This window comes from Arabidopsis thaliana (assembly GCF_000001735.4).
Source record: "Arabidopsis thaliana chromosome 1 sequence".
Classification (NCBI taxonomy): domain Eukaryota; kingdom Viridiplantae; phylum Streptophyta; class Magnoliopsida; order Brassicales; family Brassicaceae; genus Arabidopsis; species Arabidopsis thaliana.
This window is the reverse complement of record NC_003070.9, coordinates 23,327,873-23,345,724: the sequence shown is the minus strand read 5'-3', so window position 1 is coordinate 23,345,724 and position 17,852 is coordinate 23,327,873. Positions and strand designations below refer to the sequence as shown.

At 32.7% G+C, this 17,852-nt stretch overlaps 6 protein-coding genes and 1 non-coding gene across 10 annotated transcripts; 2 read left to right on the top strand and 5 right to left on the bottom strand.

The window, feature by feature from the left end:
* The first annotated feature begins 213 nt into the window (after window positions 1-213).
* MIR399b lies at window positions 214-348 on the top strand. The gene has a single exon (NR_139898.1). It is a non-coding gene; the product is annotated as a microRNA ath-MIR399b precursor (primary transcript).
* Window positions 349-1,604: 1,256 nt separating this feature from the next.
* Window positions 1,605-3,514, bottom strand: NRS/ER (nucleotide-rhamnose synthase/epimerase-reductase). Its single transcript, NM_104978.5, has 2 exons — window positions 2,766-3,514; window positions 1,605-2,321 (listed from the first exon to the last, which is right to left on the bottom strand). The coding sequence occupies exons 1-2, from the start codon at window positions 3,213-3,215 to the stop codon at window positions 1,866-1,868; spliced, it is 906 nt and encodes a 301-aa protein (NP_564806.1). The 5' UTR covers window positions 3,216-3,514; the 3' UTR covers window positions 1,605-1,865.
* A 1,518-nt stretch (window positions 3,515-5,032) lies between these two features.
* Window positions 5,033-8,558, bottom strand: KNAT7 (homeobox knotted-like protein). The gene is made up of 5 exons (NM_104977.3): window positions 7,976-8,558; window positions 6,957-7,077; window positions 6,203-6,402; window positions 5,977-6,108; window positions 5,033-5,517 (listed from the first exon to the last, which is right to left on the bottom strand). The coding sequence occupies exons 1-5, from the start codon at window positions 8,255-8,257 to the stop codon at window positions 5,377-5,379; spliced, it is 876 nt and encodes a 291-aa protein (NP_564805.1). The 5' UTR covers window positions 8,258-8,558; the 3' UTR covers window positions 5,033-5,376.
* Window positions 8,559-10,329: 1,771 nt separating this feature from the next.
* AT1G62981 (transmembrane protein, putative (DUF1191)) lies at window positions 10,330-12,106 on the bottom strand. 3 transcript variants are annotated; one of them, NM_001198367.1, is made up of 2 exons: window positions 10,843-12,093; window positions 10,330-10,461 (listed from the first exon to the last, which is right to left on the bottom strand). In NM_001198367.1, exon 1 carries the CDS (start codon window positions 11,930-11,932, stop codon window positions 10,901-10,903), a length of 1,032 nt encoding a protein of 343 aa, NP_001185296.1. In that variant the 5' UTR covers window positions 11,933-12,093; the 3' UTR covers window positions 10,330-10,461; window positions 10,843-10,900. The 3 variants fall into 3 exon arrangements, with proteins under 3 accessions (NP_001185296.1, NP_001320786.1, NP_001117539.1); NM_001334058.1 differs by lacking the exon at window positions 10,330-10,461 and having other exon boundaries at window positions 10,743-11,442; window positions 11,930-12,085; NM_001124067.2 differs by lacking the exon at window positions 10,330-10,461 and having other exon boundaries at window positions 10,743-12,106.
* Window positions 12,107-12,478: 372 nt separating this feature from the next.
* Window positions 12,479-14,162, bottom strand: EXPA18 (expansin A18). The gene is made up of 3 exons (NM_104976.5): window positions 13,853-14,162; window positions 13,285-13,600; window positions 12,479-13,103 (listed from the first exon to the last, which is right to left on the bottom strand). Exons 1-3 carry the CDS (start codon window positions 13,995-13,997, stop codon window positions 12,791-12,793), a joined length of 774 nt encoding a protein of 257 aa, NP_176486.1. The 5' UTR covers window positions 13,998-14,162; the 3' UTR covers window positions 12,479-12,790.
* On the top strand, window positions 14,117-14,263 carry AT1G62978 (uncharacterized protein; the record flags this gene model as incomplete). Its single annotated transcript, NM_001124066.1, has 1 exon — window positions 14,117-14,263. The coding sequence occupies one exon, from the start codon at window positions 14,117-14,119 to the stop codon at window positions 14,261-14,263; it is 147 nt and encodes a 48-aa protein (NP_001117538.1).
* Window positions 14,264-14,912: 649 nt separating this feature from the next.
* On the bottom strand, window positions 14,913-16,998 carry AT1G62975 (basic helix-loop-helix (bHLH) DNA-binding superfamily protein). Of its 2 annotated transcripts, NM_148621.4 has the most exons (3): window positions 16,507-16,998; window positions 15,573-15,974; window positions 14,913-15,262 (listed from the first exon to the last, which is right to left on the bottom strand). In NM_148621.4, the coding sequence occupies exons 1-3, from the start codon at window positions 16,822-16,824 to the stop codon at window positions 15,203-15,205; spliced, it is 780 nt and encodes a 259-aa protein (NP_683462.1). In that variant the 5' UTR covers window positions 16,825-16,998; the 3' UTR covers window positions 14,913-15,202. The 2 variants fall into 2 exon arrangements, with proteins under 2 accessions (NP_683462.1, NP_001321938.1); NM_001334057.1 differs by having other exon boundaries at window positions 14,917-15,974.
* Window positions 16,999-17,852: the final 854 nt, after the last annotated feature.

Below are 17,852 nucleotides of genomic sequence, written 5' to 3'. Positions count from 1 at the left end.
TAATTATTCTCACCTCATGTGTTCAGATAAATAAAAAGCTGCAAAAATTAGATGTCCAGCATTATGAAGAGACATCATGGAAAAACCTAATATTCCTTGTCCAAAATTCTTTATCTATCTTTAAATATGTATATGTCCACACACGCATATATATATAAATACAGACACAAGCCTTCATATGGATCTTATAGAGATGAAGAGAAACATGTAAACTCACTAGTTTTAGGGCGCCTCTCCATTGGCAGGTCCTTTACTTCCAAATATACACATACATATATGAATATCGAAAATTTCCGATGATCGATTTATAAATGACCTGCCAAAGGAGAGTTGCCCTGAAACTGGTTCAGCTTAATTAAACACATGAAAGAGAGAAGAAATCAAAGGTACGTACACTCTTCCTCTTCGTCTCCTTTTAACATATGATTTGTATTCTTTTGACAATAATTAATTCGACCGAATAGAACAGACTGTGTTGATCTATCTAGATCTAAGTTAGAGTACAATGTTATGTTCGAGAAAAACAAAATCATGTAACCCTATATGTATTGTATCTTTTAACTATTGCCTCACACCAATCTAGAAATCTAGAACAAGAAATGGAATTAGCTAATGGTCTAGACTTCAACTAAAACTCGTATGTTTCCTATAAGTAAATTAATCCTCTATTTCTTATCATTTATTGGTCATTTTTTCTTTTTTCTTTTGTCTCATATTTTGAGACTGAGAATGTTTTATAAGAAGCTTTTGAATAGATTATGTGAAATCGTGATTTTAAGTATAAAAAAATGACATGGTGTACTCACATGCATGCATGATCATATCAAACACATATTCTGTAATTCGGCTTTGAAAGGTGAATTTCATCAGACTATTGGACTATGTAGAAGTTTTGCATTCCCTTCTTTTTATCAAACAACCCTCTCTGAACTTTTATTACCAAACAAAAAAAAATTCTCACAACCTGAGAGTGTTTCAGGAAAATCCCACGTGCGGTCCTCACGCGCGTTGCGCGTTGCGTCATAAACGCCAGCTATAGTCCACGGATTTAGGCCACTTTTAAGCAAAATCCACAACTGAGCCCAATAGACGCGCGTGGGTCGAGTTTTTTCTTTTTTCTTTTGTCTCATATTTTGAGACTGAGAATGTTTAAAAGAAGTTTTTGAATAGATTATGTCAAATTGTGATTTTAAGTATTAAAAAATGACATGGTGTAGTCACATTCATGCATGATCATATCAAACACATACTCTGTTATTCGGCTTTGAAAGGTGAATTTCATCACTCTTACAATAACGATGCAAAGTGTGTTGCAAAATCCAAAGAAAAGTAGTATTTCAAGGAGATTCCAACTAAATCAATTGATCTTAATAATGGAATGATCGTCAATTTTGGTGTTTCAAACTGGATCCGGGACCAATGGAAACTGAAGTTTGAGGAAGTGAGTAGTGACATTCATCTGTTTACCAAAAACGCTAGCTGAACAATGCAGCATATGCTGGAAACTCTGGCAATGTTTCATTTGTTTATCATATTTACGTTCCGATCCAGATTTCAAATGTAATATTTTAGGCCAAGGCTAAGATCTTTCTGATCCTCTGGATGAAAGATAGTTTGATTAACAAGAGTAAATAATGCAAAATAGTACATTTCTTATTTGTAATGAAACAAAAGTTTATTTTAACAATACAACAACATTGGGAAAAAGAAAAACAAAAAAATAAAATACAAAAAACACAACAATTTTTTCAGCCCATAAACCCAAAAAAAAAAAAGATACTTCTTTTAAAAACCCAAACTTTTTTTGTCTTTCATTTGATTTGTTTTTTTGGGGTTAAGAACCGTTTACCTTACAAAACCACATTTCAAGCTTTAACTTCAGTCTTCTTGTTGGGCTCAAACACGAACTTGATCAGAGACTCTTTGATAGACATCAACTCAGGGAACTCAGTCTTCAACTTAGTTGCATCAAGCTCATTGTTACTCCTTGGCGCCACAATCACTTTAGCTTGTTCCTCCAATGTGAAGTTCTTCCAAGTAAAACTCGGGTCAATGTAGTCTCTGTACATCTCCAAGATCTCGTTGTGGCTCACAACACCCGGGTTAGTGAAATTGTAGATCCCGGTTAAGTTCCTCTTCGCCATTTCGATTGATATCGGGAGAAGCTCATCGAGGATTGTCATCGAGTTTGGGATGTCCACAACTTTCTCATACCGAGCAATCTTCGTGATGAAGTTTCTCGGGTTTGTTAGATCCGATGAAATCGGCATTCGCACTCTTAGCGTGCATACATTTTCATAGTTCTTGAGCAGCTCCTCCACCTGAATGATTCACCAAGATCAAAACCAGATTCCAACAGTCAATACACGAGCTTATCATGATAATGATTATATGAATCAATAAGTTCTGGTCAAAGTATTTCATCTGGAACATTTTTATTGCTAATTTAACATCTAAGACCTAAGCAATCACAAGTATTGAAACCAAATTAGCAACAGGTCAAATCTGAATAATGTCCTAAGTAACTAAAGGGGTCAAAATGTAAATTAACGAAGCTCTCACAAGTCTAATCTACAATCATCTGAAACAATTTGAGAGCTAATCTTACATTCAAAAGTCAAAACCTCAACAATTCACACAAATCAGAACTTAATTTACTAAAAAATCTTAGATTTTGGGGTTTACTCAAAGAAGAAACTAAAGATACAGATCAAATCTGAAGTTATTCATAAATAAAAGGATTGAAAATGTAAAAAGTTACTCACCATAGCTTTGGTTTTAGAGTAGAAAGATCCGGTGAAATTAGGAGTATCCTCCTCCTTGAATCCAATACCCGACCCGAGAGGATGACCCGAATCATACTCAAATATACAACCCGTAGCGTAATTGATCAGAACAAGTCCTTTCTCTCTGCAAATGTCAGCGAGAGTTAGGGTTCCGGCGACATTAGTACGAATCGTCTCAACTTTGTGAGATTCGCACCAATCAACATTAGGACGACCGGTGACTCCAGCAGCGTTGAACACGTGGCTAGGTTTCACGGATTCGATGTCGGCGACGATCGATTGACGATCTTGAAGACGACCGGAGCCGTAAGTGTAAGTGATTCCTTGAGCTTCGCAGAGTTTACCGAGTAAACCACCGATCCATCCGGTTTTACCGTAGATTAGGAAGTTAAATGAGCTTGATGATGAACCGTTTGCGTCTGCAACCATTTTTTTTTTTTGTCGGTGATCGGAAAGTTTTCGCCGGAGAGATATAAGAGAGAGTGTGTGGATCTGAAGGAGATGGTATAGGGAGACGTTGTGATCGGTGTTGCTTCTTTTTATCCCAATTTCTCGGGGAAGCAATAATCTTTTTAGTTTTTTTCTTTTGACCACCCATCGTTTCTTATTTGAGATTTGTGACCCATGAGTTTTTTTTCATGAATATTTTAGGAAATTGTTAAATTTAGGTGACATTACCAAAAATTAAGCAAAACATGTGTAGATAATTGGAGTAGTGATAAATTTTTGTTATTGAATTTAAGAAAATGTTTTCATTAGTACTTATACAACTAGTTAACTTAAATTTAACATAAAATAAACAAGTTATCCCGTTTTTAAAATTATATGATAAAAATAGTTCTATGGATAAAAAAAAATGCTATTAATATTTTTATAAGAAAACTTGTTATTATGTATAAATTTGTTGTTACTTTATACACTTTTAATAGCATAATGTAGAACTTTTATTCAGTAAATATAAGAAGACTTTATAAATTTTATTTCGTGGAAATGTCATTGAAAAAAATGTGTTAGTAGGAATAACAAAAAATTATTTCAATATATGAATATAATATGTGACAGATCACCCTAAACATGAATTATTGTGTTTCGTAGTGGTTTTGTGTGTTTAAAATAGTTTATTGTTGTCTGAATTTTAGACAGAGATCTGTGAAAGCGGTGGCGTGAGAAATTATTAGTTAAACACAAAGGAGATTCCACTTCATTGGGTGTCTGAATTTAAAATATGTATTATTCGTTGCAATTTTAATTAAAGAATCTCTTTTTTTTCTTTTTACCACCCTTTTTCTGGTCAACTACTACTCATACTATTTTTTAATAGTGAAAATTAAAAAGTTCGAAGAAAAAGAAAAAAACACTTAAAACACGTTACTGTTTTGAATTTACAATTCACAATTATCGACTATAAATGCGTATATTATATTAAGCATCCGAATCTTATGAGATCAAAGAGCTAACTTAGCAAAAGAACCCGTTAACGAATCGGTAACCCTTTAAACATAGTATCATTTCAATAAATATACAGATACATCTCAATTACAAATTAATGTAGTGATTTATATCATATTCATATGTACATAATTCCACCGATTTTTGGTACTAAATATTGTAATTGCAAAGTTTCTATATATATTGTAATTGATTTGACATCGAAACTAATGAGGTTTAAACCAAAGATCTGGATCTATACAACATTTGATATATTAAGCATATAAAACTCCAAATGTACAAATCCCCCTGCCCTTAAATACCATACACGTTATCGAAAATATATACGTATGTCACTAACATTCATTTATTAAGCAGTCAGTCCAACTTCTTTTGTCAAATTAATTAGTAGTTTAATGTTATAGTAATCGGGGGTTACCATAAGGCATAAAGTAATGTCTTTACTTTTATATATATATATATAAACAGATCGGATCTTCTGTCTGAATCGTAGTGGACAAATGATGGCGGCATGTGGTGACTTTTCTAAGATAGTAAGATCCCAAGTTCTCAATCTCAAGAGCTATTTTTTCTTTTTTAATGAATACATCATATATCTATTTCTCGGTCTAGTTGTGTTTGTAAACTCGTTTGAAAATATTAAGTTACACAAATCTTGGTATCAAATAAAGAACTAGAAAACTATACGTTAATTAGTTTTTGAGAATACCAATAATCTAAACTGGAATTAAACTAATCCATTTTTATGGACGATTTCTTTCATTGATCGGTCCAAAGATATTATGATATGGCTTATATTTTATAAAACACTGCCTTTTTTGTCGGCATCATTACTTTATATTTCCAAATGATGGTCTAGTCATCCACGGAAAACACGTTACAAAATCAGTGTTCTTACCAAAAAGATAAATTTGAATGCACAATACAAACAAAATGAATTACAATCTAGTAACAACCAGTAATCACGCAACGCACAAATCATATAGTAGTCGGTGGATCTAATAAGCTAAGTAAGTACATGATATTAATGATCACACCTCGTTATTATCAGTAACATGAATTACGTATGTATCATGCATGTCTTAGCAGTGTAATTAGTATGAATATATGTAGAGGTAGTAACTAATATAGTAAGAAGAGATTAGTGTTTGCGCTTGGACTTCAAGGAAGTGAGGGAGTGAGAGTTGTTGTGCCAATTCCTCTTGCGTTGGTTAATGAACCAATTGTTGATTTGCTTCAACTGCAATCCTGTCTCCTCCACCAATTTTGCCTTGTCATCTTCCTGTTCAAGACACATATTTTTTTACATTATAAATTTGTTGTTGTTAATGACATTTTAGGAAAGAAAACAAAAACAATCAGTTTCAGTTTCAACGAAGAGAGGCCAATGCATGTGCAGATCTGATAGCGTCAAAGGCTATTTCTTTTCCACTATAGCATGCAACTTTAGACTGTAGTCCACCTTTTTGGCTTGTGCCAAATATTGAACGGGAGAGAGATGTATAGTGTTTTTGAGTATTAGTAACAAATTCAGTATGTTTGAAGAATAGAAAAAAAATGCATGTTGTGACTTTGAGTGTAACCAAAATGGGTCTTGATTGTTTCTTTGCATTTACATATCTATCTTCATTTGTTGTTTCATGTTATAATGATTATCATATTATTTCATGAAAACGTAAACCCAAACAAACAATTAGACGGAAACTATATTTGTTGTTCGTAAAATATAGAGAGTACTCACCGTAGGGTAAGGCCATTTGCAATGTTGTTGCCACCAATTTTTCAAGACAGTAGTTGTGTCTCCTGGCAATTTCCCAGCCCTTCTCTTCCTCATTATCTCTTCTCTTACATCTTCGATTCTCGATTTAAAACCCTTATCCGAAAAATAAACAAACGTCATAACAAGAAAATAAATAGTAAAATAACTGTATTACTATTGTGAATCATAACATATTAGTTAATTATACCTGTTTGAGTTCTAGTTTGAGTTCTTGTCTGACTCTTTCCATAAGGGATCTTTCCGATTCAGTCGGTAGCAACGGACCAAATCCCGTCATATCGTGGCCGCCGCTAAAATCAACGCCGGAATTATCTGACGAGAAATCCATCGGAAGATCATCCTCATCCTCCGACATAGTCGCACCCGACCCTTCTCCTAAAGTTGCTCCTACAAGAATACAGAACGTTTTAAACGAAATGTTACTCCAACAGTCAAACTACAAGATTTAGACGTCAAGCCCAAGCCCAAACTTAGGCTCAAGCCTGATATGCCCTTACGCATACAATAATCCTAATCAATACATCCCACGCTTTACGTGGTCATCAGTGCAAAAATAAATATTTTTAATAATTTCGTATAATTAAGAAATTTCATCTTTAGACTAATCATATAATATAACTATATAAGCACAAATAAAATCTCTATTTCTTATTGTGTGGGCATATAATATACTCTTCCTGATCATCTTCCAACACCTTACATTTAATATGTTTACTAGTTGTTCATATCTGGTATGATCAGCAAGAACCTTTAGATATACCTAACTCTATTATTTGTTTTAACTATCGCTAATTTTTAACAGGAATTTTAATTATATATATCTTAAGTACTTTCTGATTCTATAGCTATGTGGTATATATAATAACATGTAATTATCATGAAGTTATGTTTTTTAATTGGGTTATAAAAAATACCATTAAAAAAGTGGAAAAGAAAAGAACCTGTAAGAGAATGAAGGTTGTTCTCAATTTCACGGCAAGCCATAACAGCTTCGACGGCATGAACCCTCACGTGCTGTTGCAGCTGTTCTTTGAAGCTACACAACACCATTACATATTGTGCCTGTTTCCAATTAATTATAATTGTTAAATGTTTTATATATCCTCTCACATTTCATATAATTATTCAATGTGTAAACATTTTCCACATATATGCATACACACATATAAATATGTGCTTCTGGTGTGGTGTGTTTTGAGCGGTTAGATCATTATATAGTCCTATTTTCTACCTAACTTAAATAAATATAAATAAAACCGAATTTTTTTGGAACATTTCACAAGCTAATTCCAAAATTATAGTTGCAATATCAATTCCAACTTTAATGCAATTGCAAATTTTAGGTCGGAGTAGAAAATCAATCGTAACTAACATGATAATATTCAAAGTTTAAATAGAATTTCAATTTAATTACAAAATGACATTTAACATTGACTCACTCTATGTGAAATTTAGCACCTAACTATACAAAAAACCATATCTACATCTATGTGTGTGTATTATACATTTGAACATTCGTGTGAAGATACATAAATTTCCATGAAAGTTGAACAAAACCACTTCTTCACAAAAATCAGGTAAAAAAATACCAATAACTTAAATCATTGGAAAAAAACATAATTTGTTTGAAGTATAACTTCCCACAAGAGGAATTAGTAATTATAAAATTTATAGAAATTGTTGATATATTGACAAAAGGTTTACATCTTCGATCGATAAAACTCCCAACGATCTTGTAAAAAGTAAAACACGAAAATCATTGAAAAAAACATAATTTGTTTGAAACATAATTTCCCAACAGAGATTGGTTAGTAATCATAACTTCATTCAAAGTTAGTCCACTAGAAACCATCAAAAAAAAACTTTCAAATGAAAAAAGATAGAAACAGAACTTGTAAGTAATTTAACCAAACAAGATTATTTTTTAAAATATAACTAATAAATTTATATTCAAACGTACCAAGAAATTATCGAGCTCGTGACGATCATGATGGTATCCAACGGCCGTGGAAGCGTAAGAACGGAGAAGATGATGAGATTGAGAAAGCTGAGCTTCAATGATCGGAAGTTGATCTATTGGAGTAGCTACTCTTAAACACGCCACGTGTGCGGCTAATAATTGCTCATACATCGGATGTGTCGCTATCTCACCTTTCAACTGTCTATTCTGCTCCGCCACGACCGCGGTGTCTCCGTCTCCGCCTACGGTGGCTCCCATCATACCTAGTGCCGCTTCTTGCATAACCTTGACACAAGACCGGAGAGAGATACTTTTTGTGTCTGATCAAAACCCTAATTCTTGAAGCAGATTGTGTTCGTATGATTAGAAAAAGAGAGAGAGAGAGAATTGTCAGATGAAATCAACCTATATAAAGCTGTCCTGATTTCTTTCCCCTTTAATTGTTTTTCACTCCATTCTTTTCTAAAAATATACATTATTTGTTTATAGATTATTTTGTCTTATTTGTATACAAAATACATTTAAAACAATGTTTGTTATACACGGGTCTGGTCCGGCCATACCATATATTATTTTTACATAGATCAAATTATATTGAAAGTATTATTTTTGTATTGTTAATCGAAAGACTGAAAACTAGAATTACTAATTTTCATCAGATATGTGAATACAAACACACGGACGTTGATTGTTTTATACGGTGATTGTTATCTTTACAATTAATCTGAATTACTTTAGTCTAGAAAACTGCTACTATATATATGTTTGATTCCACAATATGCTGATATATACCTTGACGTAAAGTTATGAAAAAAGTGCACGTTAACAACGTGCTTTACAAAAATCATAAATACGTGTATATGTATGTATATAAAATGTAAACTTAAAATAAAAATTAAAAACACTTTTATTTTCCTTCTCGTGACAATGATTTAAGACCTAATAAGTGATCAACAACTTGAACTTAAAAATTAGTTGAAATTTTGAAAAAGAATGAGGAAAATAAAATATCTTCCCACCTTTAACGACAGGACCGGTAGACACACCTAATCCTCTAACGCCCACTTAACAAATAGTATTAACACCTAATTGATAATACTATTTAATAGTATAGAAATATAGTATATTTGTTTTCTTCTTTTGGTAAAGAACAAATATAATTAGTTATTCTTTTAAAATATTAAATACTCAATTACGTGATACAGTTAAATTTTTTTGGACAAAATGTGATACAGCTTTGATGCACCATTTCTTAGTCATATAACCTTAAAACAGTAACACTCTGATAATTTAATTGCAGTATTATTTGATAGATAGAAAAATGCTTTCATATTTTTCCTAGTTTGATATGAAGTTAATATAGCACACAAACAATAGTTTGATATATGAACTTTAATATATACTAATAGTTTTTAGCTAGAATTTCAGAAATATCCATAAAACTGAAAAAAAAAAAATTGATGTGTTGTGAAACGTTGTTAAGTCCGGATACTCTTGTGGCATGGTTTTTTGTAACGTCATGTAATAGTTCCGTTCAGAATTACAAATCTTCTGAACATACATGTTGGACGTTAAAAAAATTATTTTTCCACTTCATCGTTTAAAAAAATATATTCTTAAATCTTCTGGTTTTCCTCCGGCTTGGCATATTGGAGCCAATAGCCATCCAAGTAGTCTTAAGTTTTTGCAAAAAAAAAACTGCAATTAATTACAAAAACTAAAATAATATTTCATCATAACAATGGAATCCTTGGTCGTTGTAATTGCATATGTTGCATGTAGTTTATATCGTAATAGGATTAGATCAAATATTTTTAATAATGCCAATAATACATGACACAAAAAAAACTAAAATAATAGCACATAATATATTCTATAAACAAAAATAAAAAATACAAATTAAAAGAGGATTTTGCATATTATTAAATGAAAAAGAGAATAATGCACGCCTTCACCAATATGGAAAAACTACTTTCCATTTCTCCCTTTTTATGTAGTTATGTACAAATTCCCTTTTGTTTTACGCAATGACATCAAAAATATTCGTTCGTATAGAAAAATGAAAGAAACAAAATAAAGAGGGACAAAGACAGAGTTGGTCGAACAAAGAAAAGAGGGACAGAATTGTCGTTCTCTTAAGCCTAAGATTTAAGACATCTCACATCTGAAACAATTTGTGGTCCTATGAAAACGACTTCTCAACTTATAATAATGCTTTTGACACAAAAAAAAACTTATAATAATGCGGCCATTAATCAGAGAACAATGAGATACTATTAGTGACACGATACTAAGTTTTAGTGATTTAATGTACGGGCCATATAATATTGTGAGTTTGGTGGACCTAAAAATAATTCTCATTGGGCACTTCATTAAGGTCTCAAAGCCTAAACACTTGTACACATGGGTTCGTAATTGTTTCCGTGTGTGATATTACTAGCATAAAACGTTTCCTAGCTATGTGACTCCTCAAAAAAAAAAAAAAACTACCATTTGATTAGAGGTAGATTTTCATCAAACATATTGTATTCTTATGAAGACGCCAGACGGCATATTTCATCAAATTATAATTCTTGATGCCTCGTTAATTAACGTGTAGGCAACGATCATGTTGTTTTTTTTGGTGTAAAAAATGACCATGTTTTATTGTTTATCAATGACTTTGAATGTAACTTTGCTCATTTGATTTTCTTTAATAGTTACTACTTACTACTAGGCCACTAGCGGTGTTACCTTGTAAATTCATCACCGTGAAAGAAAGAAAAAATCATCACCATACGTACCTTACTTGTCACCAACGAAATATATATATATGTCCCAAAACCCCCAACAACATGCATTTTAACATAAATTAAAACCGTTTTTACAAAAGAAAAAAAAAAGAAAACAATCCACAAAAACGGAATCACACGTAAATATAATTAATTAATTAGGAACAAACTCATATTCCATGAAACCTGGAGAAGTCCTTGTAGCAGAAGCAACGAAAGCCCTAGAATGCCCCACCATTGACACTACTCTAAAAGCTTCTTCTTCATAAGCTTTTCTCTCCATTTCTTCCCTTTTTGCCCTTCTTCTCCTTTTCTTTGCCGTCACTACAGCAGCCGCCACCACCAGCCCTAAAAGCACCACCCCCACCGTCACAGACCCAACAAGCCCTCCAACAACCTTCCTCCACCGTCCGATCTTCTCCTTCTTCATCTCCTTTTCTCCTCCACCATTCGATTTTGGATCATCCGTCACCACTAAACCAAAATGTCCATTGGTTTTAACGGCGCACACAAACGGCTTCACTTCGGCGGCAAGCGTTACTTTTCCATCAAGTTCAAAAGTAGCGCACATTGGCTTATTCAAGAACGTTCTCTCTACCACCGACGGTCCAGAAACGTTCCCAAAATCAACGTTGGATGGATCTTTAGTACGGGCTAGGAGGAGACTTATCTGATAAGAGCTACTCACGTTATTCCCTAAAACAACATCGTTTAATGCGTTATAAGCTAAGAGCCCTAGAACCGGAGACACAAGTCTATAACCGGAGAGATCATAGTTTTTGTAATATATATCGGACCACTTTGATCCCAAGCTTTGTCTCACAACCAAAAGACGTTCACCACACGGCTCAAGAATAGCTCCAACGCCAATATTGAATTCTTCGATTTTTGCTCCGTATCGTCGGAGACTCCCACACCGGAACCTAACGGCGTCAAGTTTTATGCCGGAGTAGTCAGACGGGAGATGAACACGCCGAATAACACCGGTCTTGATAGAATAATGTTGGTTCTTGAAGAAGTTGAGAGTGTAATCTCTTAGAATGAGATCAAGAAGCCTTGAGGATTCATTGAGAGCTTCTTGAGTAGTAGTAGTAGAAGTCGAACCCTCTAGATGAGAGGGAAGGAAGAGGAATAATACGATTATTATTAGTTGAATAGAGGGAGGATAGAGTGTTAGTGTTACCATTTTCGATATTGGTGGAGTAATTGTTCACGTTTGAATGTTGAGGTGATGAGAAGATGCGATGAAGAAGTGTAGAGGAAGAGTCGATCATGAGAAATGAGTTTCTCTTTTCTTTTTAGAGCTTGGTGAAGGCTTTGGATTGAAGGGACAGGTTTGCTTTTATTTGATAGATATATTTATGTATATATGTATATAGTTTTTATGCTACTCCATATGATTTCTTGGGGTATGAAACTGTAGGCGGCGTGAGATTGTTTTGAGTAAAGTGTACGTTTTATAGAATATATAATTTTCTATTTTTTAAATAACTGACGTTTCAATGTTTGTGTATAACGTTCTTTTACAAATTTTTCATTTTTACTCTAGTCAAATTTAATTTTAAGTATTAAATAGATCAGAATTATAAAACAGCAATTATTTTCTAAGAATGTACTATTATTGTATACAAACTCTCTTAATTCGCATCAAAATTTGTCAAACGATCTTTATATTAAACTGAAGTGAGTATCATACATTGGCGAATCATGATCATATCGTCTAATCGTTATGTCATATTTATTGATAACTCTTGAATTAGAAAAGTCATTTTCTGATAAGAAAAAAAGTACCAATGATCCCATCAATCATTTTGATGCTAATATATGAATGAGAAGATAATTCAAAAATTTTAAACACACATAAAAATCAACAAATTTTCCTCAACCCAATGATGGATATACAAGAATTAATGACTACCATATAACCAAAGGGAGTTATTCATTAGAAAAAAAGGATCAACCTCTCGATCGATCGGACTCAACAACAAATGGCAAAACCGTATATTCAAATAAACCGGTTTCTCGGAATTGAATATGACCTAAATTAGTTAAAATTAGCCTTGCTCTGGTAGGTCTTGCCCGCGCTCCAGCTTGCCGGAGCAGCATTATAAGCGTAAATGGTCTGACGAGTGGTGTAAGAGGTGAGCCGGAACGAGAGAGACTGACCGTAGAGAGAAGAAAAGGCTTGGTACGAAGCTCCCCAGTTATGGCTCATGTTGATCCACCCTGTGCGGCTACCTTTAACGGCCATGGTCTTGATGTCACCTGGACCACCTACGTTCATCACGTACACAAGTAGCCAATATCCATTTCCTTCAAATTTGAACCTTATTCCTCCGATCTTCTTACATGCCACTCTGCATATATATATCGACATAATCATATTTTAGCATTTGCAAATGGTGCATTCAAACAAGATATCATTCAAAATATTTGACTATAAATATATATAATTTCACTATGGTTAAGATAAACCATTTCTTTACGTTTTCAATCTACCTCTATAATTGTAATGCTCTAATGAAATGTGAATATTACCTGCGATATGAGACGGGGATGATACCAGCCTTCCAGTTAGCGATCTTCATAAAAGCTGGTTTAGTCAAATCAAAATGGACTCGTGGCGGATTACACCATCCACCATTGTTGGATGCTTGGCCATAATTTGGTGGACATATGTTGGTTGCAGTTACCACGGTGGCTGGTGACCCGTAGTAGCAGTTAGGCGACGACACACACTTTAACTGGAAACATTGACCGCATGCATAACCCTCGTTGAACAGGGCTGTGCTCAGCGCAGTCGTGGCTACCCCGTAGCCGCTGTCATACATGTTACCATAGCCACAAGCCCCACCTGATCGATATACATGGTCATGTTAAAAATTGTCAGTACATTTTAATGATCTTCGAAATTAAAGATTCATGTATTTATAAATAAGCCATAATTGTTTCATCTTGTTTGCATTTTTATGTTATGATATATGATTAGTACATTAAAACATAGAAATGCAAACAAACAATCGTTTCAAATAATATGGAATCGAGTCATATATAGTTTGTGTTCTACTTCTACATACAATACAATGTAGAAGTATATGGACTTTACCCATAGTTGCGCTGCCGGTGTCGTCACCGTAAAAAGTGGCTGAGGCTGTACGCCATGGGGTCCCGGCATATGTAGCCATTGATGTGCCGATCATTGCCATCATCGATAAAATAACCAGGCACTTGCGATACAAATTTTGATCCATTTTTACTCTGTTTTCTTGAGGGCGCCTACTCTTATTATCTCTCTGTAAAGCCAAGTCTTACTAATGCATAAGATCTCATATATATAATGAATACAATGGCTTAAAAAAATTTCCCTGAAATGAAAGGCGAAAAAATTGGTTTCAACGTGAGAAACACTATGAAAGAAGAGTATGAACAAGTAAGTAATGGACGTGCGTTCATGTTTGTTTTGGTCTGTGCCTCCCTTCGCATTCTAATTATTTTATTAGTTAGTTTTACTTTCTAATGTCTTCATATATTTTTCTTTCATTTTTTTTGTTTTGGTCAAATTTATAACAAAAGGTGTCTAGTTGATAACATATCACTTCATTTATTAATCACTGGCAGAATAATGAGATTGCTTCTTTTCTTTTGTTATATTATGAGAGGGAATATGTTTTGACACCACGTATCGTATTCGGACCAAAGACCAATTAGACTATTCTCCACAACCAATTTTCGAACTAGGATAATGTCGACATTCTCCTAAAACTTATAAATCTATTGAAGAATATGATGATATCTAAAGAAAGCTACAAATTATATTTTTTTAATTATTCATTCAAATTTCAAAAATGAACGTACCTAACATGTTAAGATATGATTTTGTTACAAGTTTAGCAAGGTCCCAATTTTTATATCTATCAAAAAAATCACTTGTGACCGATTTTTAAAGGAATGTTAATGGAAAAATTGTTGTCCAATAGGGTATTTTAATCCCAAAGAAATTATTGAGCAAATGACTAATTGATTATCATTTCCATATCTCCAACTAGCCAGTCAAGAATCTCTCATGTTTCTTGTAATTACCACTTTTCCTAAGCTTTTTACTAAGATTGGACTTGCATATGTTTGGAGATGTTTTATCCATATTTTAGAGATTCTATATATACACCCTTGTAACGATCATATATTTTCTATTTAATAATAGTAATTAAAATGAAGTATATCATAATTAGAATGCCAAGAAAAACAAACTTTATTTTACAAAAAAAAAAATGAAAAACAAGCATTAGTTTGTAACATTAATCTAAGCACTCAGAAGTAAGCCGATACACTAAAATAGCATGATCTTAGTATCTAACAACTCAAATAATGCATACATTGAAATTCAGTAAAATTCCAATTTCAAACCACGTAATATTTTCATTTGTCATAGTAACTAATTTTCTTCTTGTACATGGGGCTACATAGTCATTATTTTATCCTTAAGCTCCAAAATATTGATCTGTTTGCCATCCTCCACCTGAAAATTTGAAATGAAATGATGATTAGTGTCAATTTTGTTTTTAGAAAATTAAGGCAAGAAAAGATCAAACACTAAAACTTTTTTTTAGAAAATTAGTAATTTATTTATCTAATTCTAATTTCAGGTAAGTATATTCATTGTATTTTTGATAACCACAAAAGTAGTTTACAAACAGATTATAATTTGTATAGAAATTAGCAAATAAAATGGTATGTGAACTAAAAACTGATATTAGCAACTATGATAGACCCAAAAGTTTGTAAATTCTTGTAACCTTTTCTCTTTATATTTTTAGTAACAATTTTACCTGCGAAACAATGGTGTGCATGAATCTCTGTTGCCGTCTAGCTGAGAGGCAACTAACTACACTGAACCTTTGTTCTTGAGCTAACATTTGAAGAACACTCGAGAGACAAGACTTGTTTCGTCCGAGACAACAACTTATGATGATCTCAACACCAACTAAACAAGGTGTGACCACAACAGTAATGTGTTTGTCTCCTACACATGAGCAGCTTGATGATAGTGTTGATGCTGCTGATGATGATAAACTACTGGTGCATTCCTCTATAGCTGAATGAGTAGTAGTTGTGGCCGATATGACTTTTTTTACCCGATTTCTCTTTTCGTTGAGTTCTTTGATTTTGATTTGTAAGTCTTTGATGTAGTTCACTGCCTGCACGATGTGATCTGATGTCGAGCGTTTACCCTGTATGTTAAATGATATGGTCATGCTTAGAACAACTAACTAGCAATTATTTGATTCAAGAATGTACTTGGATATATTAACTAGTGTTAAGAAAAAAGAATGAACTCATCAGTTTAAGAAGATGTTTCCTTGATGTGGTATCCAAAATTCGAGTATTACACTACGTTGAAAAAAAAAACTATTTGTCAAAATTTCAATTTATATATTTTAGATATTAATACGAATGTGTAAGAGTTTCTAATTCTATGTATAAAGTGGTACCACAATATATATACGAAAGATTTAATTATGTAAAAAAATTGTTTTAAAAGTATATACGAAAGCATGAATGATCGAATAGTTAGTAAAAGCTTTCAAAACTAAGGTTCTCTATATACTTTCCTTTTCAATGGAAAGAAAACTGCTCGCTTGCACTTTAACAAATGAAATGGTTTTGTAAATTAGTATGTAATTAAGGACTATATATAGAGATAAAAATATAAAATATTTCTCAAGCTAATCATAATGAAATATCTCCCACTAGATAACTTACCTGGATATATTGAAATGGCAAGAGAGTTCTTAGTCTTTTGAAAAGAGATGAAACTTCTTGTCTTCTTTGCCTTTCAATGTCTCTATGTTTCATCTTCTTGCTCTCTCGATCATCATCATTTTTGTTGGCTTCATTCGCACCATATGTTATATCACACAAACTTCGTTTCTTATTGCTTCCACCAATTTTGTTTGTGATCGAATGGAAAACATCATTGTTTTGGTATGATATAAACGGAGAAAGAAGAAAAGAATCAGAAAATAGTAATCCATCTTCGTAGGTTGAATCAGGCATAAACAATGAAGGAACACAATCCATTGGAATTTGATATCTATGAGTACTTTTAATTTGGTTTGATTTTTCTTGTAGTGTTGTGACTTTCTGGCTTGTGAGGCTCTTTATACTTGCCTCCAAGATTTGTTTCTTCTCCTCTTTAATTGGACAGATGTGATGATAGGTTAGTGATCGATCTCGAAGAAACTAAAATCTCCACAAAATATGAGTAGTTGGGATTAAATTAAAGATGATAGTAATAATACTATTAAATTAAACTTTGCGCTGTTCATTTAGTGGCCATTTAATAATCACGTCAAATAAGAATGGGAACGTATGTTTTAAATGTGCTTGAACATATACATCTCACCTTCATTACACACCACCTAAGTTTTCAACTCCAATAAATTTCAGCTTCACAATAATTCTTAATCCATGGGTTTCATATAAAAATATATACAGATGTTTACACTTAAACATTCATACAAATGGATATGTTACAAATTCTTATGAAATTTTTGATAATACTATCCTATCTATCTCAACGGAATTGAAAATTCTATTGGACCATCAATTAGTAGGATGGTCGGCAATTTTTTCGACCGGAAACAAGACAACATATGTTGTTCAGAATCTAATACTATGTTAAGTTTCATGGTTCCAACTCAAAGGTTAATAACAAGATTATCTCATATCATTTATATATACTAATCAAGTCATTTCCCTTCTTACTGTTGTAAAAAATTTCTCCACAAAATGTTGAAATGGATTTTATTTTGGTTATTGACTCTTCACTTGAATTTCCAAGCAGTATTCAATTACATATATAAGATATATACAAAATTTAAAGTTTTTTTTTCTGGTCAAAAAATACTCCATCTGTTTTATTATAGTATAATATGATACTTTAGAGATTCTGTTTTTCATTATATATATGATGTTTTACAGATTTCTATGTTAACTGTAAATATATTTGTTTTTAATGGATATTTGTATTTTGCAGTCTTTTATATAATTAATTGAATTTTCTTTAATCAAGTATTAAATGATAGTTGTTAAAGAAAAGATAAATT

What these genes read in the sequence shown, in the direction of transcription:
- EXPA18 (NM_104976.5), bottom strand. Translation starts at nt 13,997, where the DNA reads ATGGATCAAAATTTGTATCGCAAGTGCCTGGTTATTTTATCGATGATG. An exon ending in CACCGGCAGCGCAACTATGG is followed by an intron (nt 13,601 to 13,852) that starts GTAAAGTCCATA and finishes TATATCGATCAG; the next exon opens with GTGGGGCTTGTGGCTATGGT. An exon ending in ATCCCCGTCTCATATCGCAG is followed by an intron (nt 13,104 to 13,284) that starts GTAATATTCACA and finishes ATATATATGCAG; the next exon opens with AGTGGCATGTAAGAAGATCG.
- NRS/ER (NM_104978.5), bottom strand. Translation starts at nt 3,215, where the DNA reads ATGGTTGCAGACGCAAACGGTTCATCATCAAGCTCATTTAACTTCCTA. An exon ending in ACTCTAAAACCAAAGCTATG is followed by an intron (nt 2,322 to 2,765) that starts GTGAGTAACTTT and finishes TGAATCATTCAG; the next exon opens with GTGGAGGAGCTGCTCAAGAA.
- AT1G62975 (NM_148621.4), bottom strand. Translation starts at nt 16,824, where the DNA reads ATGGATTGTGTTCCTTCATTGTTTATGCCTGATTCAACCTACGAAGAT. An exon ending in TGCCATTTCAATATATCCAG is followed by an intron (nt 15,975 to 16,506) that starts GTAAGTTATCTA and finishes TTTAACATACAG; the next exon opens with GGTAAACGCTCGACATCAGA. An exon ending in TGCACACCATTGTTTCGCAG is followed by an intron (nt 15,263 to 15,572) that starts GTAAAATTGTTA and finishes TCAAATTTTCAG; the next exon opens with GTGGAGGATGGCAAACAGAT.
- AT1G62981 (NM_001124067.2), bottom strand. Translation starts at nt 11,932, where the DNA reads ATGGTAACACTAACACTCTATCCTCCCTCTATTCAACTAATAATAATC.
- KNAT7 (NM_104977.3), bottom strand. Translation starts at nt 8,257, where the DNA reads ATGCAAGAAGCGGCACTAGGTATGATGGGAGCCACCGTAGGCGGAGAC. An exon ending in ACGAGCTCGATAATTTCTTG is followed by an intron (nt 7,078 to 7,975) that starts GTACGTTTGAAT and finishes AATTGGAAACAG; the next exon opens with GCACAATATGTAATGGTGTT. An exon ending in CAACCTTCATTCTCTTACAG is followed by an intron (nt 6,403 to 6,956) that starts GTTCTTTTCTTT and finishes GTATTCTTGTAG; the next exon opens with GAGCAACTTTAGGAGAAGGG.